General features: G+C 50.9%; 1 protein-coding gene across 2 annotated transcripts; it reads right to left on the reverse strand.

Annotated features, from left to right (window-relative positions):
• Window positions 1–13,104: 13,104 nt before the first annotated feature.
• LOC100273378 (uncharacterized) lies at window positions 13,105–14,545 on the reverse strand. Of its 2 annotated transcripts, none has more exons than NM_001147816.1 (2): window positions 13,915–14,292; window positions 13,105–13,571 (listed from the first exon to the last, which is right to left on the reverse strand). In NM_001147816.1, exons 1-2 carry the CDS (start codon window positions 14,117–14,119, stop codon window positions 13,180–13,182), a joined length of 597 nt encoding a protein of 198 aa, NP_001141288.1. In that variant the 5' UTR covers window positions 14,120–14,292; the 3' UTR covers window positions 13,105–13,179. The 2 variants fall into 2 exon arrangements, with proteins under 2 accessions (NP_001141288.1, XP_008681431.1); XM_008683209.3 differs by having other exon boundaries at window positions 13,112–13,571; window positions 13,915–14,545.
• Window positions 14,546–23,422: the final 8,877 nt, after the last annotated feature.

Raw genomic sequence — 23,422 nt, forward strand, 5'->3', positions numbered from 1 at the left:
CATCCGCAGTATCCGCCACCACAAAAGAGATGGAGACCAAAGGCTGTTGAGGAAAATCAAACGACCACACAAACAAAAAATAAAACAACAATTGTGCAGCTCTTTGCAAGTATGGCAGACAGTCTGGCTATAAAGACCAGACCAACCGTACAGGGCGCGAACCGTACAACCCCTAAGGACGGACCGTCTGCACTACACCAGGACACCTCCAACAACGTACCGACACCCATGGAGGAAGACGACCTACAAGGAGAAGACCTGGTTGACTACGGAGCTACGCCAGAACACTAAGAAAATTAGGAAAGCAAGATGATGAATTGGTCAATACCAGTACGACACTCGACGATATTGGGAGTGACAGTCCGATCAAAGCTAAATGGGTCACGTCCGTTGAGTTAACCATCGGGACCAAGACCCTTGTGTACTATCCTAGTAGGTGGCAAGATGTCTAAGAAAACCGATGTGATCACATCGAGTTAGTTGCTTTTGGTTTGCTCAGCTCCACCAAAAGGCAGGGGGGCATATGTTGAGTACCAAAATTACGGTCCGCGCACTGGGGTCGGACGGTTCGCGCGTGCGCAGAGCAGATTAGGGTTCCGAGTTTTGTGCTACGGTTGTTAGCTAAATTCGCGGAATTAGCTCGGGAGATTAGTTTGTAAAGGGTCTAGCCCCCTCCTCTATAAATACAGAGGTATACGGCCGATTTGTAATCATCAATCGAATCAATAACACTTTTATCTCGCATTTATTTCCTATACAATTAAGAGTAGTTCTAGTTTAGCCTCTCAATCCCCAAATTATTTGCTTCTCTTCGACTCTACGTCAATTAGAGGAGTCTAGGTCGGTCTGCTCGAGCCTAGACATCACCTAGGACCTCTCCTCCCCGATGGGGTCCCTCTCGGGAGCGAGATCCAGGTGCCGCCGGTGACCTTCGCCGCTTCCTACGCACGCGCGGACCGTCCGGACCCAGTGCGGGGACCGTTCAGCCGTTAGGCAGGAAATCCTAGCCCTGTGCCAGGTCGCGGACCGTCCGGCCCTTGCCGTGGACGACCGTTCGCCCCCGTGCAGAGAGCATCGCCACGGTTTGTGTTGAGTGATTGGCGTCTTAAAAAGGTGTCAACACTCTTACTGAGGAGTTGCTGATTGTGTAGAAGAGTCGAAGCCGGAGTTATTTTTAGAGGAATAGAGACTAAAAATGGAGTTATTTGCCACCCTGCATATGCATCAGTGCATCTCGTGGAGGGAGGTCTGGGATGCTTCGGCCGCGGGAACGCTAGTTGCTATCGCGACGTACGTGGGACATGGATCGATGAGGCGCCGCTAGAGATCTGTAGGTACACATGTCGAACTCATCACCTGGGTAGGATATCATTGTCGTGGAGGTGACACGACGGTGGAGGAGCACATGGTAGAAGCCTTTGACGCCGGCGCCGACCATGATCATATCACACGAGGGAAGGACGACTACATGAAGGAGGAGGCGCTGATGAGCAGCAGCTCATGCATGCATCATCTAGCTAGATGTTCAACCGCGAGGTGATTTTTCGACTCGGAACGAATGCAGGTATCGAATTGCCTTTCACCGAAGCAGTAGATTCAGCATATGCAGCAGCCAGTGTTATCTATTGATTAAGTCTTGCACTTTAGTAGGACTGCATGTTTACTTTTCAGTTATCTACACTTAGTTTGCATGCGCCGAGTGCCGTTGTGTGGTGGCCGAGCGCTTAGGAGATCATGCCGAAAATCGCTCGGTCTTAGCTGAACTCGCGGATCAGTGCGCGCCATGCGGGCGTGGGGATGGACACGACCAAGGGCGTGACGCGAAACTCTCAGCGACGTTCGTTCTCTCTTTCAGTTCATGGCAATAAAAGGAGCAGAGATAAACAGAAAACGCTGCTGCGCTTTCAGGCAGCACCAAATCCACTGTACTCGAGTTTGTCTGAGCGTGTGAGTTCATCTGCGATTGTGTTCATCGTCGGTGTTCACTCGTCGATCCTGACAAGTGGTACCGGAGCTTCGTTCATCAGTGACGAACGCGAAAGTACAAGACGACATGCCGCGGCGGCGTTCGAGCTCCCCCACACGCCTCCGTTCGGACAGCCGCATGGCGATGGTAGCGGCGGGAACAATCGCGAGCTGGTGATCCACCGCGTAAGGGAAGGAGGTGGCGGCGGACCAGCGAACTACCCCGGGCTCAACAAGACGAACTACACCAGTTGGTCGCTGCTCATGAAGATCAAGATGCAGGCGCGCTGCATCTGGGGCGCCATTGACCCAGGAGGAGCAGACATCCCGGAGCACGAGGACTGGATGGCTCTAGACGCCATCTGCAGTGCTGTCCCAGAGGAGATGGTCCCTGTGCTCGCGGTCAAGCCCTCGGCGAAGGCCGCGTAGGAGGGCGTTCGCACAATGCGCGCCGGGGACGACCGCATCCGGAAGACGAGGGCACAACGAGTGCGACGGGAGTATGAACTCCTTGCGTTCCGGGAGGGCGAGAGCGTTGAAGATTTCGCGCTTCGGCTCACGGGCATCGTCAACAAGCTCGCCACGCTCGGAGATCCAGAGCCCGACGACAAGGTCATGGAGAAGTATCTCCGGATTGCACGCTCGAGGTACAAGCAGTTGGTAATTTCAATTGAAACTCTGCTAGATGTCTCGACGCTCTCTGTTGAAGAAATCATGGGCCGTCTCATGGCCTCGGAAGATGACCCGAAGCCTCCATCGTCCGTTCTCGCTGGCGGCAAGCTCTACCTCACTGAGGAGCAGTGGCTTGAGCGCTACAAGCAGAGGAAGGAGGAGGGCTCAGGTTAGCGCAGTTCCGGTGGCACCGGGTATCGTGGGCGACGCCGTGGTGGCTGGGGGAGGCCTCGCGGCGGCTGGAATCCGAGCGCACGCGATGGCTCGGGATCTTCGTCAGGCCGCGGCGACGACGTGTGCAACAAGTGTGGCAAAGTGGGCCACTAGGCACGAGAGTGTCGCAGCAAGCCGAAGGCAGAAGGGCAGGCTCATGTGGCTCAGGAGGAGGAGTCCACCCTGCTCCTTCTCGAGGTCAGCGACGACATCAAGTTCTAGACACGGGAAAAGCCAGCTGCTGAGGAAACATCGACAACTGCTCGCACCGCGACCATGACGACATCAAGTCCTCCACACAGACACGTCGAACTGGTGGAGGAAAAGGTGTTCGCCATTCTGGACTCCAATCCAGAGCACGACACGCGCTGGTGGATCTTCGACACCGGCGCCTCAAACCACATGACGGGTGCCCGGGCGGTCTTCTCCAACCTGGACACATCAGTGGCGGGCACGGTGCGGTTCGGTGACAGCTCTCTGGTGCAGATCGAAGGCTGTGGCGCCGTGCTGTTCGACTGCAGGAACGGCGAGCACCATGCGCTCACCAACACGTACTACATCTCGCAGCTGACTGCCAACATCGTTAGCTGTGGGCAGCTCGACGAGAACGACTTTGAGATCCTAATCAAAGGCGGAGTGATGCAGGTGCGTGATGGACAGGGAGGTCTCCTCGCCAAAATCGACAGGGGCCCGAGTCGACTGTACGTGCTCGACCTCACCATCGCCCGGCCGGTCTGCCTGGCAGCACATGCCGGGGAGGATGCGTGGAGGTGGCACGCCAGATTCGGACACGCGAACTTCACCGCGCTAAGGAAAATGAAGAAGGAAGGCCTAGTGCGGGGGTTACCTGCGCTGTCGCAAGTGGAGCAACTGTGTGAAGCCTGTCTCGCCGGCAAGCACCGTCGGGCACCTTTCTCCGGCAATCTCCTTCGGCGTTCAACTGAACCTTTGGAGCTGCTCCACGGTGATCTGTGCGGTCCAATTACTCCAACCACACCGAGCGGGAATCGATATTTTCTCTTGCTCGTTGATGATTACAGCAGGTACATGTGGCTGCCACTTCTGGCGTCCAAGGATGCAGCACCCGGCGCCATCAAGCGTGTACAAGCGGTGGTCGAGCGCAGCAGCGGAAGGAAGTTGCGTGCCCTGCGTACCGATCACGGGGAAGAGTTCACGACGGGTCACTTCAACGACTATTGCGCCGAGCTCGGCGTAAGGCGTGAACTGACCGCGCCATATACACCCCAGCAAAATGGCGTCGTCGAGCGTAGGAACCAGACGGTGGTTGGCACCGCCAGGAGCATGCTCAAGGCTAGCGGCCTCCCCGACACGTTTTGGGGGGAGGCGGTCTCCACCGCCGTCTACCTGCTGAACTAGACCATGACGAAGGGAAATGGCGGCAAGACGCCATATGAGCTGTGGCATGGGAGGACGCCGGCAGTCCATCACCTGCGCACCTTCGGTTGTGTGGCTCATGTCAAGAGCACAGGCCCCAGGGTCAAGAAGCTGGACGGCCGAAGCAAGCCGATGATTTTTGTCGGGTATGAACCTGGCACGAAGGCATACTGGGTCACCGGGTGTACGACCCGACCTCTCGTCGTGTACACCTGAGTCGGGACATTGTTTTCGACGAGGAGACGCACTGGAGCTGGTCCGACAATGAACAAAAGGAGGATGATGGCGAGTTCACGATCCAGTACACCTTGGTGTCACACCCAGAGGTGGTGACCACGCTCTGACCACGACACGCAGCTACGCTGGCATCGCCTATTTCTCCAATGGATGCTACGACTCCATCTCCTCCGGCGACTGCAACTTACCAAAGCCGGAGCACCAGATCCAACCCCGACGGCACGATGATTAGGGTTAAAGCACGGTTAGGGTTACGCACCGACGCAGCGTTACAGGGAGAGGGAGCCGTAGAGGGGAGACCGGGAGAGAGACCAGAAGAAGAACAGAAGTTCAAGATTAGAGCACCAAATTTAGGGTTTCGAACTAGATCCAGAGGCGACACGAGCAAGAGAGCACCACCTGACCAGAGGATTGTGTTACCAGCAGAGGCGCCAGAGAGGGAGAGGACCAGATGAGGCGGTGGAGAGGCGGTGAGGCCGTGAGGGAGAGGATGGAGGCGTCGCTTTCCAAATCGCCGGAGAGTCGCCAGGAGCGGAGGAGCCGAGGAGTCGCGGAGCGTTCGAGAGAGAGTGAGTGAGCTGTGAGAGTGTGAGAGAGAGTGACGCGGGGGAGGGGGTATGTGTTATTACGCGTCGTGCCTAACCGTGCCTAAACCCTAATTGTGCCGTGCCCGTGCCGGCCCACCGTGCCCCACACTCGGCCCAAGCACGGCACTAGAGGTCGGGCCGTGCCGGCACGGGCCCGCCACAGTCGTGTCGTGTCGTGCCTCGTGCCGGCCCGATTACAGCGGTACTACTGGCCATCTATAACCGGGTGTACGACCCGACCTCTCGTCGTGTACACTTGAGTCGGGACATTGTTTTCAACGAGGAGGCGCACTGGAGCTGGTCCGACAATGAACAAAAGGAGGATGATGGCGAGTTCACGATCCAGTACACCTCGGTGTCACACCCAGAGGTGGTGACCACGCTCCGACCACGACACGCAGCTACGCTGGCGTCGCCTATTTCTCCAATGGATGCTACGACTCCATCTCCTCCAGTGACTGCGGCTCCATCATCTTTGGCAACAGCGTCTCCATCCTCTACGGCGGCTTCGACGTCAGCAACGCCCGCAGGACCGACGGTCGAGTATGCTACACCGCCAACCGTGGATGTGGAGGATTTGGACGCGGATCATGAAGATGACGTACCCATTCGGTTCCGTCTCCTAGACAAGATCGCAGGACCGGCAACGTCCCGAGGGCTCGTTCACCGGTTTGTGGATGAAGACGAGGATCTACTGCTGGCTGAAGAGGATGAGCCGAGGACCTTCGAGCAGGCGCAGCGCAGCAACATGACTGCTGGAGGCTCGCCATGCTGGATGAGTCGATGAGATGACATCCATCGAGGCGAATGGCACCTGGGAACTGGTGGATTCGCCACCACATCACCGTCCGATCGGGCTCAAGTGGGTGTACAAGGCAAAGAAGAATGCCATGGGGATTGTCACGAAGCACAAGGCTCGTCTCGTCGCAAAGGGGTATGTGCAGCGTCAAGGCATTGACTTTGAAGATGCGTTTGCCCCAGTGGTACGACTTGAGTCCGTAAGACTCTTGTTAGCGCTGGCGGCGAGCGAAGGATGGACTGTCCACCATATGGACGTGAAGTCAGTCTTTCTCAACGGCGTGCTGAAGGAAGAGGTGTACGTCGCTCAGCCTCCGGGGTTCGTCGTCTCCGGCGGAGAAGGGAAGGTTCTGCGCCTTGTCAAGGCGCTCTACGGTCTTCGTCAGGCACCGTGCGCGTGGTACGCCAAGCTGGATGCTTCTCTGGCATCTCTTGGTTTTCGGCGCAATATCAATGAACATGCTGTGTACACTCGAGGGAAAGGCCAACACCGGCTGATCGTCGGTGTGTATGTTGATGATCTTGTCATCACTAGTGGAGATGTGGCCGTGATCAAGCACTTCAAGCAGGAGATGAAGAGCACATTTCAAATGAGCGACCTGGGATTGCTCAGTTACTACCTCGGGCTGGAAGTAAAGCAATGCAAGGGCGGGATCGCCATCAGCCAAGGGGCGTTCGCTCGGAAGATTGTTGAAGAAGCAGGCCTGAAGAATTGTAATCCAAGTGCCACGCCCATGGAGACACGCCCAGGACTGAGTAAGTCGAGTACCTGTCCAGCTATTGATTCTACTGCATACAGGCGCATAGTTGGTGCTCTTCGGTACCTGGTGAACACAAGACCGGACATAGCATTTGCTGTGGGATTTGTCTCACGTTTTATGGAGAAGCCTACTACCGAGCATCTGCTTGCTGTGAAGCGAGTGCTGCGGTACGTAGCAGGTACTTCGGACTATGGCTGCTACTATCAGAGAAGGAAGAAACCAGCAGGCTTGACCGGGTACAGTGACAGTGACCATGCGGGTGTTGATACTCGCAAGAGCACGACAGGGGTGGTCTTCTTCCTTGGTGACAGTCTCATTACTTGGCAATCACAGAAGCAGAAAATAGTGGCCTTGTCAAGCTGCGAAGCTGAATATATTGCAGCAGCTGTCGCCTCCTGTCAGGGTGTTTGGCTGGCACGGTTGCTTGCTGAACTGCGAGGAGAAGAAGCTGAACTGGTGATGCTCTTCATCGACAACAGATCGGCAATAGAATTGTCCAAGAATTCTGTGTTTCATGAGCGAAGTAAACACATTGATACAAGGTACCATTATATCAGGGAGTGTGTTGAGGAAAACAGGATGAGGATTGAGCCGATTGACACTAATAATCAATTGGCTGACATATTGACGAAGGCATTGGGGCGCGGTCGGTTCGTCCATCTGCGTTCCAGGCTTGGGATCGTCGACACAAGGCTGCTGTGCAAGACTTAAGGGGGAGAATTGTTATCTGTTGATTAAGTCTTGCACTTCAGTAGGACTACATGTTTACTTTTCAGTTATCTGCACTTAGTTTGCATGCGCCGAGCGCCGTTGTGTGGTGGCCGAGCGCTTAGGAGATCATGCCGAGAATCGCTCGGTCTTAGCTGAACTCGCGGATCAGTGCGCGCAATGCGGGCGTGGGGATGGACACGACCAAGGGCGTGGCGCGAAACTCTCAGCGACGTTCGTTCTCTCTTTCAGTTCATGGCAATAAAAAGAGCAGAGATAAACAGAAAACGTTGCGCTTTCAGGCAGCACCAAATCCACTGTACTCGAGTTTGTCTGTGCGTGTGAGTTCATCTACGATTGTGTTCGTCGTCGGTGTTCACTCGTCGATCCTGACAGCCAGTAGGTACTGAATTGCCTCTTGTTGCTGAAGGCAGCATGTGAATGCAGGTACAGGATTGCCTACACTGAATGAACTCATCAAACTTCTAGCTGACCTGCATATCCAGCGATGCGAGGAGTGCTAAAATCCTAATCTGGTCTTCTTCTCTTGCTGATGCAACATTTGAGGAGGTTTGGAGAAATATGGACCCGTAATACCATGTCCTGCAGTTCATCCACATGATCTCCTAAAAACTGTTTTACACTGTGGACACACCGTGGAGTTTTAATATAGGTGTGGAGATGGATAGGTTGCTGGAGATAGACTAACTTTGTACCTGCACAGTTTTGTTACCAAAACACATTTTCAGGTGGAAGAACAATGAATCTGATAGTTGTAACAGGTAGATTGAGACGTAGTCGATCTGTGTGCTTGTGGTACGCTCAGGATGGCACTAGTTTATTAGTAGGATGCAGCTATTAAAGGTTGTAGAAATGAGGCTAGCGTTGAGCAGCCTGACGCACTGTGATGTACTATGCCGAAAATGTATATTTGTGTCTAACAATTTGTCAAGCTATGCAATAGCAGTGTTGACGCTTTTTCGGAGCGCCAATCACTCAAGAAGAACCGGCGGCGGTGCCCTCTGCACAGGGGCGGACGGTCCGCGCGCAGGGGCCGGACGGTCCGCGGCCTGGTGCGAGGCGGCGGCGCTCTCTGGTCAGACGCGGACGGTCCGCGGCACAGGGCCGGACGGTCCGCGACCTGGTGCAGGAGCTCGGGTTCCCTGCCTGACGGCCGGACGGTCCGCGCCCTAGGGCCGGACGGTCCGCGCGTGCGCCGGGGCGGCGGTAGATCGCCGACGGCGCCTGGATCTCGCTCCCGGGAGGGACCCCGTCGGGGAGGAGAGATCCTAGGAGTTGTCTAGGCTCGGGCAGGCCGACCTAGACTCCTCTAATCGACGTAGAGTCGAGGAGAGGCGGAGAATTTGAGGATTGGAATACTAAACTAGGGCTAAACTAGAACTAGACTAGAACTACTCCTAATGCATAAGGTAAAAACGAGTAATAGACTTGATTTGTTCGATTGTTGGGGGTTTTAATCGGCCGTAGCCCTTCATCTATATAAAGGGGGAGGTCTGGATCCGCTTCCAACTGATTTCCGAGTTAATCCCGTGGTTTTAGGTAACAAATCCCGCGAGAAACTAGGAACCCTAACTGACTCTGCGCACGCGCGGACCGTCCGCGCCACCACCGCGGACGGTCCGGACCGCGGACCGTCCGGCCTCCGGGCCGGACCGTCCGCACGGTCATTTTTGGGTTCGAACATATGCCCCCCTGCCTTTTGGTGAAGGTTGACGAACCAAAAGCATATGAACTAAACCTGATGTAAGTCACCGGCTTTTCGATATGGAGATTATTCAATAAAGCACCAATATAAAGGCCGTTTCGGATTCTATCTTTCTCGGCCATGACCATTTGATCAATGGATCAAAAGGAATAGAATGGAGGTGCCCCCCCCAGTCTGGATAGACGAAGGGATTATACATGTACCATGGATTCATCATCGTGCCATTCCATGTTTGAACAGGATAATATACCGACGATGAGTAAATAGGTGGAAAGTACCCGGGTCTCATAGAATGAATAGGCGATGCTTGTTGTGTCGCCTTTTGGGCCGTTTTGTTTAACCGTTTTGTTTTAGCAGGTGGCCAGGGTTTCTTTGTTGACCGATCACGTGGAACAGTCTTTTTGCTAGCATTTTTGGAGAGCAACTGATCAAAAGTAGGATCGGCTTTGATCAGCCGATTATATGTGCTTTGACCTTGCGTCTTTTTTCTTGCTTTATGTAGAGGTTGACGCCTTTGGTCATAGGGGGACTGTCCGGCTGAGTTAGCCGGACCGTTTGTCTGAACACCGGATCGTCCGCACGTAGGTGCCGGACCATCTACGATGTTCGGGCTAGGCTGATGTGTTTGGTTCATTAACTGTGCCTGCCCCCCAGTGTCTTCGGACTTTTTAGCCTTCTCGTCCGAAGCCTTTCGAGCAATCTCCTTTTGTGATATATCTGACATGCGGGGATCGCCAATGACGATACCCTTGCCTTTGCCTTTATCGGCCATTTCGGGCCGAACCAAGACCTTTTTGCATGTGAGTTCTATTGTATTAACAGAAAAGGGTTGTGTGTCTACTTGCATCTCCTGAAAAGCCAATCGACCCTCATTTATGGCCGATTGTATCTGTCGACGAAAAACATTACAATCATTGGTGGCATGAGAAAAGGAATTATGCCACTTACAATAAGCACGCCTCTTTAATTCATCAGGAGGAGGAATAGTATGAGTTAATTTAATGTTGCCGTTTTTCAGTAACTCGTCAAATATTTTATCGCATTTGGCAACATTAAACGTAAACTTAACTTCTTCTTGTCGATTCTTTCGATTCGACTGTAAAGCAGAACATGGTGAAGGTTTAGCCTGCCCTGGCCAAACCAGTTCGGCGGTGTATACATCCGTGGATTCATCGTCCGAGTTATCGTATCCCACTAGATGCATCTTATGGCTAGCCGATTTTGATGTTTCCTTACTTCGGCTTTCACATGTCATAGCCCGCTGGTGCAAGTGCACTAGCGAAAAGAATTGAGTGCCATCTAATTTTTCTTTTAAGTAGGGTCGCAACCCATTGAAAGCTAGCCCTGTTAGTTGTTTTTCCGCGACATGAATCTGAAAGCATCGGTTTCTAGTGTCCCGGAATCTCTGGATATAGTCATTAACTGATTCTTCAGGCCCCTGTCGGACTGAAGCTAAGTCAGCCAATTCTAACTCATGTTCTCCTGAGAAGAAGTGCTCATGAAATTTCTGCTCTAATTCTTCCCAAGAGTTAATAGAATTTGGTGGCAAAGCAGCGTACCATGCAAATGCAGTATCAGTAAGGGACAACGAGAATAAACGAACGCGGTAGGCTTCCCCATCAGCCAATTCTCCCAAGTGTGCTATGAATTGGCTTATATGTTCGTGTGTGCTTTTCCCACTTTCACCAGAAAACTTAGAGAAGTCTGGTATTCTAGTTCCTTGTGGGTATGGCACGGTGTCGAATCGGTGGCTATAAGGCTTCCGATACGATTGCCCTGTACCTGACACACTAACACCGAGTTTGTCCCTGAACATCCCGGCTACCTCGTCTCTGACCCTCTCTTCCATGTCTGGCGACCATCCATTGAGTTTGTGGGTGGAGATTTCAGGTTGCCTGACATTACTCTGTCGGCTTTCCTCCCAGGTATGTTTGAGGTGTGTGTTAGGTGTCCTATTAATGTCACCAGCTCCTGCCCTATACCCCTCAGGCTCTCTTGTGGCCGAATAGTATTCATCCCTATGTCCATGAGGTGGTATGGCATGATTATAATGTGTTGCTGGTGGGGCACCATAATGTTGCTGCGATGAATGTGGGAACTGTGCGTATTGCGCAGCTCTCGGCTCTGCGTATGCATATCCGGACGGTCCGGCGTAAGAGGCCGAATGGTCCGCGACCTGGCCAAATGGTCTGAAGGTATATCCGGATTGTCCAACCGTATATGGTGCTACGTGGGTAGTCTCGTACCCAGACCGTCTGTCGTAAAGAACTGGACGGTCTGCGATCGGGCCGAATGGTCCAGGGCTGTGCCCGGATGGATCGGCCATATATGGCGTGACTTGGGCAGTCTGCGCATGGACTCGTGTAGAGTCGGATGGTCCAGCGTAATACGTCGGCCGGTTCATGCCATATCCGAACGGTCCGATGTAAGATGGCGGACGGTCCGCAACATATCCGGACGGTCCGGCGTGATGCACCGGACGGTCCGTGATGGGGCCGAAGTGTTCAGGGTTGTACCCTGATGGTCCGGCCATGTACGGTGCGACCTGAGTGTTTTGTGTGCGGGCCTGCATCTGGTCGGACGGTCCGGCGAAATACGCCGGACGGTCCGCGGTATAACCGGACTGTCTGAGATGATGCTCGGACGGTCCGGTCGCGTCCAGTACCTGCCGCGTGCCTAGTGGTTGCGGCTGTGATGGTGACACGAAAGCGTGCATCGGCATACCATATGATGGCTGGGTCAAAGGTGACCCGTTTATAGCCGATGTGTTTGACGTGGGTGGCACTGTATTAGACTCTCGCGATGGAAAATTAGGAGCAGCTGATTTCTCGTATGCACGTAAATGCATTTTAATAGATTCATCTACATATCGCTTTAACTGATCTCCTCGTTGATCCATGAAAGTCGTAAGAGATAGATCTGGAGTACTTACAGCGGGACCCTGCAGTGGAGGTAGGAGAGATTCCATATCGATCTCCCCTTGACGGACGATCTTCTGGTGGCGATCCACCGTGAAGTGTGACAAATACTTGTCCGCCGCCTCCTTGCGCCGTTCGGAGAGTTTATGCAGCAGTTCCGCCTCTTCCTTGTCGCGTTGTTCGTTCCATTGCCGCATTACCTCCTTCTCATCGTGCATTACGAGGTCTTCAAAGGGCCTTTGGTCATCAGCCGGGAGCGCCTCCATGGCCGGCTTGATGATGTTGGTAGTGGAGATCTTGGTGTGATCCTTAGAACCGGCCATTTATGAGCCGATTTTTAGCAGATCTAGACACCTAGTCCCCAGCGGAGTCGCCAAAAGTATGTTGACGCTTTTTCGGAGCGCCAATCACTCAAGAAGAACCGGCGGCGGTGCCCTCTGCACAGGGGCGGACGGTCCGCGCGCAGGGGCCGGACGGTCCGCGGCCTGGTGCGAGGCGGCGGCGCTCTCTGGTCAGACGCGGACGGTCCGCGGCACAGGGCCGGACGGTCCGCGACCTGGTGCAGGAGCTCGGGTTCCCTGCCTGACGGCCGGACGGTCCGCGCCCTAGGGCCGGACGGTCCGCGCGTGCGCAGGGGCGGCGGTAGATCGCCGACGGCGCCTGGATCTCGCTCCCGGGAGGGACCCCGTCGGGGAGGAGAGATCCTAGGAGTTGTCTAGGCTCGGGCAGGCCGACCTAGACTCCTCTAATCGACGTAGAGTCGAGGAGAGGCGGAGAATTTGAGGATTGGAATACTAAACTAGGGCTAAACTAGAACTAGACTAGAACTACTCCTAATGCATAAGGTAAAAACGAGTAATAGACTTGATTTGTTCGATTGTTGGGGGTTTTAATCGGCCGTAGCCCTTCATCTATATAAAGGGGGAGGTCTGGATCCGCTTCCAACTGATTTCCGAGTTAATCCCGCGGTTTTAGGTAACAAATCCCGCGAGAAACTAGGAACCCTAACTGACTCTGCGCACGCGCGGACCGTCCGCGCCACCACCGCGGACGGTCCGGACCGTCCGCACGGTCATTTTTGGGTTCGAACAAGCAGCAATGCAAGTATTTTCATCATGCACTTTGTAGTCGGTGGCTCGATCGATGTTATGCAGTATTTGGCTGTTTGCAACTGACCCTAACTATAGACGCTATGCTCATTACATTTCACTGTGGACAAAATTATTACATACATCTCCTGATGCATCGTCAGTACACTCCGTTCCTAGAATTCCGCACGGGAAAAATTTCGTCATATATATATTACACACGAAGGTGAAGTACGTAGCAGGAGCCTGGCACTGATAATCAGTAGTCGTCGTAATCGTCGTTGTTCCTGTTGAGGAACCGCCTGACAGCTCCGACGACGGCGCCCAGCACCAAGAAGAGGACGAGCGTGTCGAAGCCGCCGCCGACCCCGACGGCGACGCTCGGCCCGGGGGCGAAGAAGCTGAACGGCGACCAGCCGTAGCCGTAGCCGCCGAAGAACGGGCTCCCGTACCCGTATCCGCCCAGCGGCGGCGCCACCGGCGGGTTGATGTAGATGTTGGTCCTGCGGCATGCGCACCACACAAACAAGATAACGTTTCGCATTCAGCAGACAGACAGACAGACGCAGCATCATGTGCATCCATGAAGGTTGCCACAAGAAGGACGAACGAAATCTATCTATAGCTTCACAACAGTTCACAGACATCCAGAGCCCGTAATCGGTGAGAGGAATGAAGACGACGTCATCTATTCTAAGTCTGAGCTTTGAACTGAACACACGGCTACATGCATGCCGACATGTAGAACTGAACCTTGACGAAAGTGATCTATCTACTTATATTCAGTTCAGACAGATAACAGATTACACGCCGATTCAAATCAAGCTAGAAGGCGCTAAAGGTTACCTGGAGTTGTTGATCCGAGGGCCGGACGACCGGGGCGCGGACCGGAACGCCTGCCCGCCGACCCTGCCGCCGGACTTGGCCGCCACGGCACCGTCGACGGGGCCGAGCACCAGCACGCCGGCGGCCAGCGCGACCATGGCCAGCTTCCCGAGCTGCTTGACCCCAAGATCGCTCCCTCCCGACGACGGGACCTTGTCCTTGTCATCGCCGGACGCCCTGCACGAGATCCTCGACGGCCTCCTCGCGCGCTTATTGGGCGGCGTCGCCGTGCATACGGCCGGTCTGCTGCTCGTGAGGAAGCACTGGAGAGGCGCCGGCGCCAGAGCCATTGATGGCAGTCGATTCTTGTCAGCTCTCTCGCTTCTTCCTCTGTTGAACGCTAGCTTCTCTTCTCTCGTGTGGTGATTGCCGAGTAGGAAGAGGAAGAGAAACAAGAGGCGGCGGTGCCGGTGGTAGTGGTAGGAAAGGAGGGCTTATCCTGAGATGGCGAAGACGCCACTTGGCCGAATTGGAGTGGATGGTGAAAGCTTCTGGAGGGGAGCCGGGAGAGATCTTTCGGGCGCTCCTTTGTTCTCTAGCTCAAGTTGCTCCGATGTCTGAACAAGGTTGCATGGCACGGCTCCGTCCGGTGCTCAAATTGATGTTGTCATGTGTTTTTGCCTGGCCAGTGATTTTTCACACGCGTGAAGCATTATTCGTGGTAGTAAAATTTATGAGATATCCTTAAATTTGGCATGAATGATATTTCGGTCATATTACTCGCAACACATTATTTTAAAGTCCTTAAACTTGGCGTCGGATGTCATCCTGGTTTCCAGCTCATTATTATGTCCATGTCCTTAAACTTGTGTTCGGGTGCCATTGGAGCCCAAGCAGATTCTGAGCTATTTCTCAATTGACATGACAATGTAACTTGCTAACTCTGTCTTAACATAGATTGAGATGTGGGACTCATATGTAGGGTCCACATATCCTCTCATGCACTCCCGGTAGATGAAGGTTGGCTCTAGCGCGATAGGGCAATTATACATGTCCATATTGGGCCAGCCCGTTGGGCGGCACGAGGCCCGGCACGCGTCGGCACGATCCAAACCCGGCCCGGCACGACAATGTTCGTGCCAGCCCGGCACACACCCCGTGTCGTGCTTGGGCCAATAGGACGGCCCACGGTGCTGGCACAAGCACGGGCCCGTTAAACGGGCAGGCCCGACTCGGGCACGACTCGAGTGGGAGAAAACCTAGACGTTGGCTCACGGCGATTCCAGAAAACCCTTACGGCTTACGACGGGCTACGACGATTCTAGAAACCGCCTGGCGGCTGGCTGCCTGGCGCTCACGGTGATTTCAGAAAACCCTAGATTACATCGTCGCCGCCTGGTCTCTGCTCCATCGCCGTCGTCTGGTCTCTGCTCCATCGGCGTGTCTCCCTCCCGGTTCCCCTCGGCTTCCGGTCTCTGCTCCATCGCCGCGTCTCTGCTCCACGGGCCTCAGGTATTTCACCCACGACCCACCTCGTCTCCCTCCCGGCTCCCCTCGTCTTTCGGTCTCTGCTCCATCGCCGACGCCGTGTCGCTGGCTCGCTGCTCCACGGGCTGGCCTCAGCCCTCAGGTATTTCACCCACCTCGTCTCCCTCCCGGCTCCCTTCGTCTTCCGGTCTCTGCTCCATCTCCATCGCCGCGTCTCTGCTCCAACGGGCCTCACCGCCTCAGGTATTTCACACACCTCGTCTCCCTCCCTCCCGCTCCCCTCGTCTTCCGGTACCGGCGTTGAAAGAGAAATAGGCTTACACCTTTTCCTAGTTAATTTTGGTGGTTGAATTGCCCAACACAAATAATTGGACTAACTAGTTTGCTCTAGATTATGAGTTCTACAGGTGCCAAAGGTTTACAACAAACCAATAAAAAGACCGAGAAAGGATTCAAATATAGAGAGCAAAAGTCAGCCGAAGTGTGTCCTGGTCTGGCGCAACGGACTGTCCGGTGTGCCACCGGACAGTGTCTGGTGCACCAGGGACTCCAACTCCGAACTGCTCACCTTCGGGAATTCTGGGAGCCACTCCGCTATAATTCACCGGACTGTCCGGTGTTGCACCGGACAGTGTCCGGTGGCGCACCGGACTGTCTGGTGTGCCAGCGGAGCAACGGCTACTTCAGCGCCAATGGTCGTCTGCAACCGCATTAAATGCGCTACAGTGCGCACAGAAGTCAGGCACGCACCAGAAGGCGCACCGGACAGTCTACAGGACCTGTCTGGTGCACCACCGGACTGTCCGGTGGCCCAGAAGACAGAAGCTCCAACGGTCAGAATCCAACGGGCGGGTGACGTGGCAGGCGCACCGGACTGTCCGGTGCGCCATGCGACAGCAGCCTTCACCAAACGGCTAGTTTGGTGGTTGGGGCTATAAATACCCCCAACCACCCACCATTCATGGAATCCAAGTTTTCAGACTTTCTACACCTTACAAGAGCTATAGCATTCAATACAAGACACACCAAAGAGATCAAATCCTCTCCCAAGTCCAAAGATCATTCCCAATCAATTAGTGACTAGTGAGAGAGTGACTTGTGTTCATTTGAGCTCTTGCGCTTGAATTGCTTCTTTTCTTCTTCATTCTTTCTTGTGATCAACTCAATTGTAACCGAGGCAAGAGACACCAATTGTGTGGTGGTCCTTGCGGGGACTTAGTGTCCCGTTTGATTGAGAAGAGAAGCCCACTCGGTCTAAGTGATCGTTTGAGAGAGGGAAAGGGTTGAAAGAGACCCGGCCTTTGTGACCATCTCAACTGGGAGTAGGTTTGCAAGAACCGAACATCGGTAAAACAAATCATCGTGTCTCACTCTTTGTTTGCTCACGATTTGTTTTTCGCCCTCTCTCTCGGACTCGTTTTTATTTCTAACGCTAACCCCGACTTATAGTTGTGCTTAAGTTTGTAAATTTCAAATTCGCCCTATTCACCCCCCTCTAGGTGACTTTCAATTGGTATCAAAGCCCGGTGCTTCATTAGAGCTTAACCGCTCGAAGTGATGTCGGGAGATCACGCCAAGAAGATGGTGATCGGTGGTGAGAAGACCGCTACAAGCCACGGGATGGCTCCATCAAGGGAGTCCGCCAACAACAAGAAGGATGGATCCCCTTCACGCATTCGATCGCACAAGAGTGGCGAGAAGAAGAAGAAAATGAAGAAAGTGGTCTACTACGAGACCGACTCTTCATCGCCCTCTACATCCGGATCCGACGCCGCGTCCGTCACTTCTAAGCGCCAAGAGTGCAAGAAGTATAGTAAGATCCCCCTACGCTACCCTCGCATTCCAAAACATTACTCCATTACTTTCCGTCCCATTAGGCAAACCACCGATGTTTGACGGTGAAGATTATTCTAGGTGGAGTGATATGATGAGATATCACCTAAGCTCACTCCACAAAAGTATATGGGATGTTGTTGAGTTTGGTGTACAGGTACCATCCGTAGGGGATGAAGATTACGATGAGGACGAGGTGGCCCAAATCGAGCACTTCAACTCACAGGCCACCACTATACTCCTCACCTCTCTAAGTAGAGAGGAGTATAATAAGGTGCAAGGGTTGAAAAGCGCCAAGGAGATTTGGGACGTGCTCAAGACCGCGCACGAAGGAGATGAGGTGACCAAAATCACCAAGTGAGAGACAATCGAGGGGGAGCTCGGTCGATTCAGGCTCAACCAAGGCGAGGACCCTCAAGCCATGTACAACCGGCTAAAGACCTTGGTCAACCAAGTGCGCAACCTCGGGAGCTCCAAATGGGATGACCATGAAATGGTCAAGGTTATTCTAAGATCACTAGTATTTCTTAATCCTACTCAAGTACAATTAATTCGTGGTGATCCTAGATATAAGCTTATGTCTCCCGAGGAAGTTATAGGTAAATTCGTGAGCTTTGAGTTGATGATCAAAGGCTCAAAGAAAATCATCGAGCAAGGCGACTCCTCCACGCTCGAGGCACAACCGGTCGCATTCAAAGCGACGGAGGAGAAGAAGCAAGAGTCTACATCAAGTAGACTTCCAATCGACGCCTCCAAGCTCGACAATGAGGAGATGGCACTAATCATCAAGAGCTTCCGCCAAATCCTCAAGCAAAGGAGGGGGAAGGACTACAAGTCCCGCTCCAAGAAAGTGTGCTACAAGTGTGGTAAGCCCGGTCATTTTATTGCAAAATGTCCATTATCAAGTGATAGTGACAGGGGCGACGACAAGAAGGGAAAGAGGAGGGAAAAGAAGAGGTACTACAAGAAGAAGGGCGGTGATGCCCATGTGCGCCGCGAGTGGAACTCCGACGAGAGCTCCACCGACTCCTCCTCCGATGAGGACGCCGCCAACATCGCCGTCACCAAAGGGCTCCTCTTCCCCAACGTCGGCCACAAGTGCCTCATGGCAAAGGATGGCAAAAGGAAGAAGGTAAAATCAAGATCCTCCACTAAATATGCATCCTCTAGTGATGAAGATAATTCTAGTGATGAGGAGGATAACTTGCTCACCCTTTTTGCCAGCCTAAACATGCAACAAAAGGAAAAATTAAATGAGCTAATTAGTGTTATTCATGAGAAGGATGAATCTTGGACACCCAAGAGGACTTCCTAATTAAGGAAAACAAGAAGCATGTTAAGGTTAAAAATGCTTATGCTCTAGAGGTAGAGAAATGTGAAAAATTATCTAGTGAGCTAAGCACCTGCCATGATGTTATTGTCAACCTTAGAAATGAGAATGCTAGATTAATTGCTAAGGTTGATTCAAATGTATGTGATGATTCAATTTCCAATCTTAGAGATGATAATGCTAGTTTACTTGCTAAGATTGAAAAACTGAATGCTTCTCTTGCTAGCCTTAGGATTGAAAATAAAAAATTGATTGCTAAGGCTAAAGACTTAGATGTTTGCAATGCTTCCATTTCCAATCTTAGAAGTGAAAATGACATTTTACATGCTAAGATTGTTGAACTAAAATCTTGCAAACCCTCTACATCTACTGTTGAGCATGTTACAATTTGCACTAGATGTAGAGATGTTAACATTGATGCTATTCATGATCACATGGCTATGATTAAACAACAAAATGATCATATAGCAAAGTTGGATGCTAAAATTGCCGAGCATGAATTAGAAAATGAAAAATTTAAATTTGCTCGTAGCATGCTTTATAGTGGGAGACGCTCTGGCATCAAGGATGGCATTGGCTTCCAACAGGGAGGCAATGTCAAACTTAATGCCCCTCCTAAAAGATTGTCTAACTTTGTTAAGGGCAAGGCTCCCATGCCTCAGGATAACGAGGGTTACATTTTGTACCCTGACGGTTATCCCGAGCACAAGATTAGGAGAATTCACTCTAGGAAGTCTCACTCTGGTTCTAATCATGCATTTATGTATAAGAGTGAGGCATCCAGTTCTAGGCAATCAACCCGTGCTAAATTGCCTAAAAGGATAACTCCTATTGCATCAAATGAACCTAACATTTCATTTAAGACTTTTGATGCATCTTATGTTTTGACTAACAAATCCGGCAAAGTAGTTGCCAAATATGTTGGGGGCAAACACAAGGGGTCAAAGACTTGTGTTTGGGTACCCAAAGTTCTTGTATCTAATGTCAAAGGACCCAAAACCGTTTGGGTACCTAAAATCAAGAACTAAATTTGTTTTGTAGGTTTATGCATCCGGGGCTCAAGTTGGATCATCGACAGTGGGTGCACAAACCAAATGACAGGGGAGAAGAAGATGTTCTCCTCCTACGAGAAAAACCAAGATCCCCAACGAGCTATCACATTCGGGGATGGAAACCAAGGGTTGGTCAAAGGATTGGGTAAAATTGCTATATCTCCTGACCATTCCATTTCCAATGTTTTTCTTGTAGATCCTTTAGATTACAATTTGCTTTCCATTTCTCAATTATGCAAAATGGGCTACAACTGTCTTTTTACTGATGTAGGTGTTACTGTCTTTAGAAGAAGTGATGATTCAGTAGCATTTAAGGGAGTGTTAGAGGGTCAGCTATACTTAGTAGATTTTGATAGAGCTGAACTCGACACTTGCTTAATTGCTAAGACTAACATGGGCTGGCTCTGGCATCGCCGACTAGCACATGTTGGAATGAAGAATCTTCACAAGCTTCTAAAGGGAGAACACATTTTGGGACTAACAAATGTTCATTTTGAGAAAAACAGGGTTTGTAGCGCATGTCAGGCAGGGAAACAAGTCGGCGTTCATCATCCACACAAGAACATCATGACGACTGACAGGCCACTCGAGCTCCTACACATGGACCTATTCGGCCCGATAGCTTACATAAGCATCGGCGGGAGTAAGTACTGCCTAGTTATTGTGGATGACTATTCTCGCTTCACTTGGGTGTTCTTTTTGCAGGAAAAATCTCATACCCAAGAGACCTTAAAGGGATTCTTGAGACGGGCTTAAAATGAGTTCGGCTTAAGGATCAAAAAGATTAGAAGCGATAACGGGACGGAGTTCATGAACTCACAAATCGAAGGCTTCCTTGAGGAGGAGGGCATCAAGCATGAGTTCTCTTCTCCCTACACGCCACAACAAAATGGTGTAGTGGAGAGGAAGAATCAAACTCTATTAGACATGGCAAGAACCATGCTTGATGAATACAAGACTTTGGATCGGTTTTGGGCCGGGGCGGTCAACACCGCCTGCTACGCCATCAACCGATTATATCTACACCGAATCCTCAAGAAGACATCATACGAACTCCTAACTGATAAAAAGCCAAATGTTTCATATTTTAGAGTCTTTGGTAGCAAATGCTTTATTCTTCTTAAAAGAGGTAGAAAATCTAAATTTGCTCCTAAGGCTGTAGAAGGCTTTTTACTAGGATATGATTCAAACACAAGGGCATATAGAGTCTTTAACAATTCCACTGGACTAGTTGAAGTTCCTTGTGACATTGTGTTTGATGAGACTAACGGCTCTCAAGTAGAGCAAGTTGATCTTGATGAGCTAGATGATGAAGAGGCCCCGTGCGTCGCGCTAAGGAACATGTCCATTGGGGATGTGTGTCCTAAGGAATCCGAAGAGCCTCCACAAGCACAAGATCAACCATCTTCCTCCATGCAAGCATCTCCACCAACTCAAGATGAGGATGATGCTCAAGATGTTGAAGGAGAAGATCAAGAAGATGAGCCACCTCAAGAGGAGGGCAATGATCAAGGGGGAGATGCCCATGATCAAGACAAGGAAGATGAACAAGATCAAAGACCGCCACACCCAAGAGTCCACCGAGCAATTCAACGAGATCACCCCGTGAACACCATCCTCGGTGATATTCAAAAGGGGGTAACTACTCGATCTCGTGTTGCTCATTTTTGTGAACATTACTCTTTTGTTTCCTCTATTGAGCCACATAAGGTAGAGGAAGCACTTCAAGATTCGGATTGGGTGGTGGCGATGCAAGAGGAGCTCAACAACTTCACTAGGAATGAGGTATGGCATTTAGTTCCACGTCCTAATCAAAATTTTGTAGGAACCAAGTGGGTCTTCCGCAACAAGCAAGATGAGCATGGTGTGGTGACAAGGAACAAAGCCCGACTTGTGGCCAAGGGATATTCACAAGTCGAAGGTTTGGATTTCGGTGAAACCTATGCACCCGTAGCTAGGCTTGAGTCAATTCGCATTTTACTTGCCTATGCTACTTACCATGGCTTTAAGCTTTATCAAATGGACGTGAAAAGTGTCTTCCTCAATGGACCAATCAAGGAAGAGGTCTATGTTGAGCAACCTCTCGGCTTTGAAGATAGTGAGTACCCTAACCATGTTTACAAACTCTCTAAGGCGCTTTATGGGCTCAAACAAGCCCCAAGAGCATGGTATGAATGCCTAAGAGATTTTCTTATCACTAATGGTTTCAAAGTCGGAAAGGCCGATCCTACACTCTTTACCAAAACACTTGAAAATGATTTGTTTGTATGCCAAATTTATGTTGATGATATCATTTTTGGGTCTACTAACGAATCTACATGTGAAGAGTTTAGTAGGATCATGACACAAAAATTTGAGATGTCTATGATGGGGGAGTTAAAGTACTTCTTAGGATTTCAAGTGAAGCAACTCCAAGAGGGCACCTTCATTAGCCAAACGAAGTACATTCAAGATATACTCAACAAGTTTGGGATGAAGGATGCCAAGCCCATCAAGACACCCATGGGAACCAATGGGCATCTCGACCTCGACACGGGAGGTAAATCCATAGATCAAAAGGTATACCGGTCGATGATAGGTTCCTTACACTACTTATGTGCATCTCGACCGGACATTATGCTTTCCGTATACATATGTGCAAGATTCCAAGCCGATCCTAAGGAAGTTCACCTTAGGGCCGAAAAACGAATCTTGAGATATTTAGTTTATACTTCTAAGTTTGGCCTTTGGTACCCCAGGGGATCCACATTTGATTTAATTGGTTATTTCGATGCTGATTGGGCAGGGTGTAAAATTAATAGAAAGAGCACATCGAGGACTTGCCAGTTCTTGGGAAGGTCTCTGGTGTCTTGGGCTTCAAAGAAGCAAAATTCCGTAGCTCTTTCTACAACCGAAGCCGAGTATATTGCCACAGGCCATTGTTGCGCGCAATTGCTTTGGATGAGGCAAACCCTTAGGGACTATGGTTACAAATTAACCAAAGTTCCTCTTCTATGTGATAATGAGAGTGCAATCCGCATGGCGGATAATCCCGTTGAGCATAGCCGCACCAAACACATAGTCATTCGGTATCATTTCTTAAGGGATCACCAACGAAAGGGGATATCGAGATTTCATATATTAACACCAAAGAACAATTAGCCGATATCTTTACCAAGCCATTAGATGAACAAACATTTACCAAACTTAGGCATGAGCTAAATATTCTTGATTCTAGAAATTTGTTTTGATGCTTTGCACACATAGCTCATTAATATACCTTTGATCATATCTCTTTCATGTGCTATGACTAATGAGTTTTCAAGTGTATTTCAAACTAAGTCATAGATTGAAAGGGAAAAGGAGTCTTCGGCGAAGACAACGGCTTCCACTCCACTCTATCCTTCGCCGTCACTTCACGCCACTCTCCTACTTTGGTATAATCTTCACTCATATGTTTTTTACCATAAGGAGAAAAAGTAATAAGGGCTTATATTTCACTCAAGTATCCGTTTTTGGCGATTTATGCCAAAGGGGGAGAAAGTATTAGCCCAAAGCAAAAGGACCGCACCACCACCAATTTCAAAATTCAAAGTTGTGTTAAGAAAAGATTTTTCAAATGGTGATTTTCCAATTAGTATCCTTATTTTTTATATAATTTCAAATTATTACAACCCTTTCAAAACTAATATCTCAAACCCTCTTGAACACTAAGAGGAGGATTTTATTAAGGGGGAGTTTTGTTTAGTCAAAGGAAAAAGCATTTGAAACAAGGGGAGAAAATTTTCAAATCTTGAAAATGCTTCTCAAAATCCTACTCATTTACCTTTGATCATTTGCAGGACTT

This window comes from Zea mays, chromosome 5 (assembly GCF_902167145.1).
Source record: "Zea mays cultivar B73 chromosome 5, Zm-B73-REFERENCE-NAM-5.0, whole genome shotgun sequence".
Classification (NCBI taxonomy): domain Eukaryota; kingdom Viridiplantae; phylum Streptophyta; class Magnoliopsida; order Poales; family Poaceae; genus Zea; species Zea mays.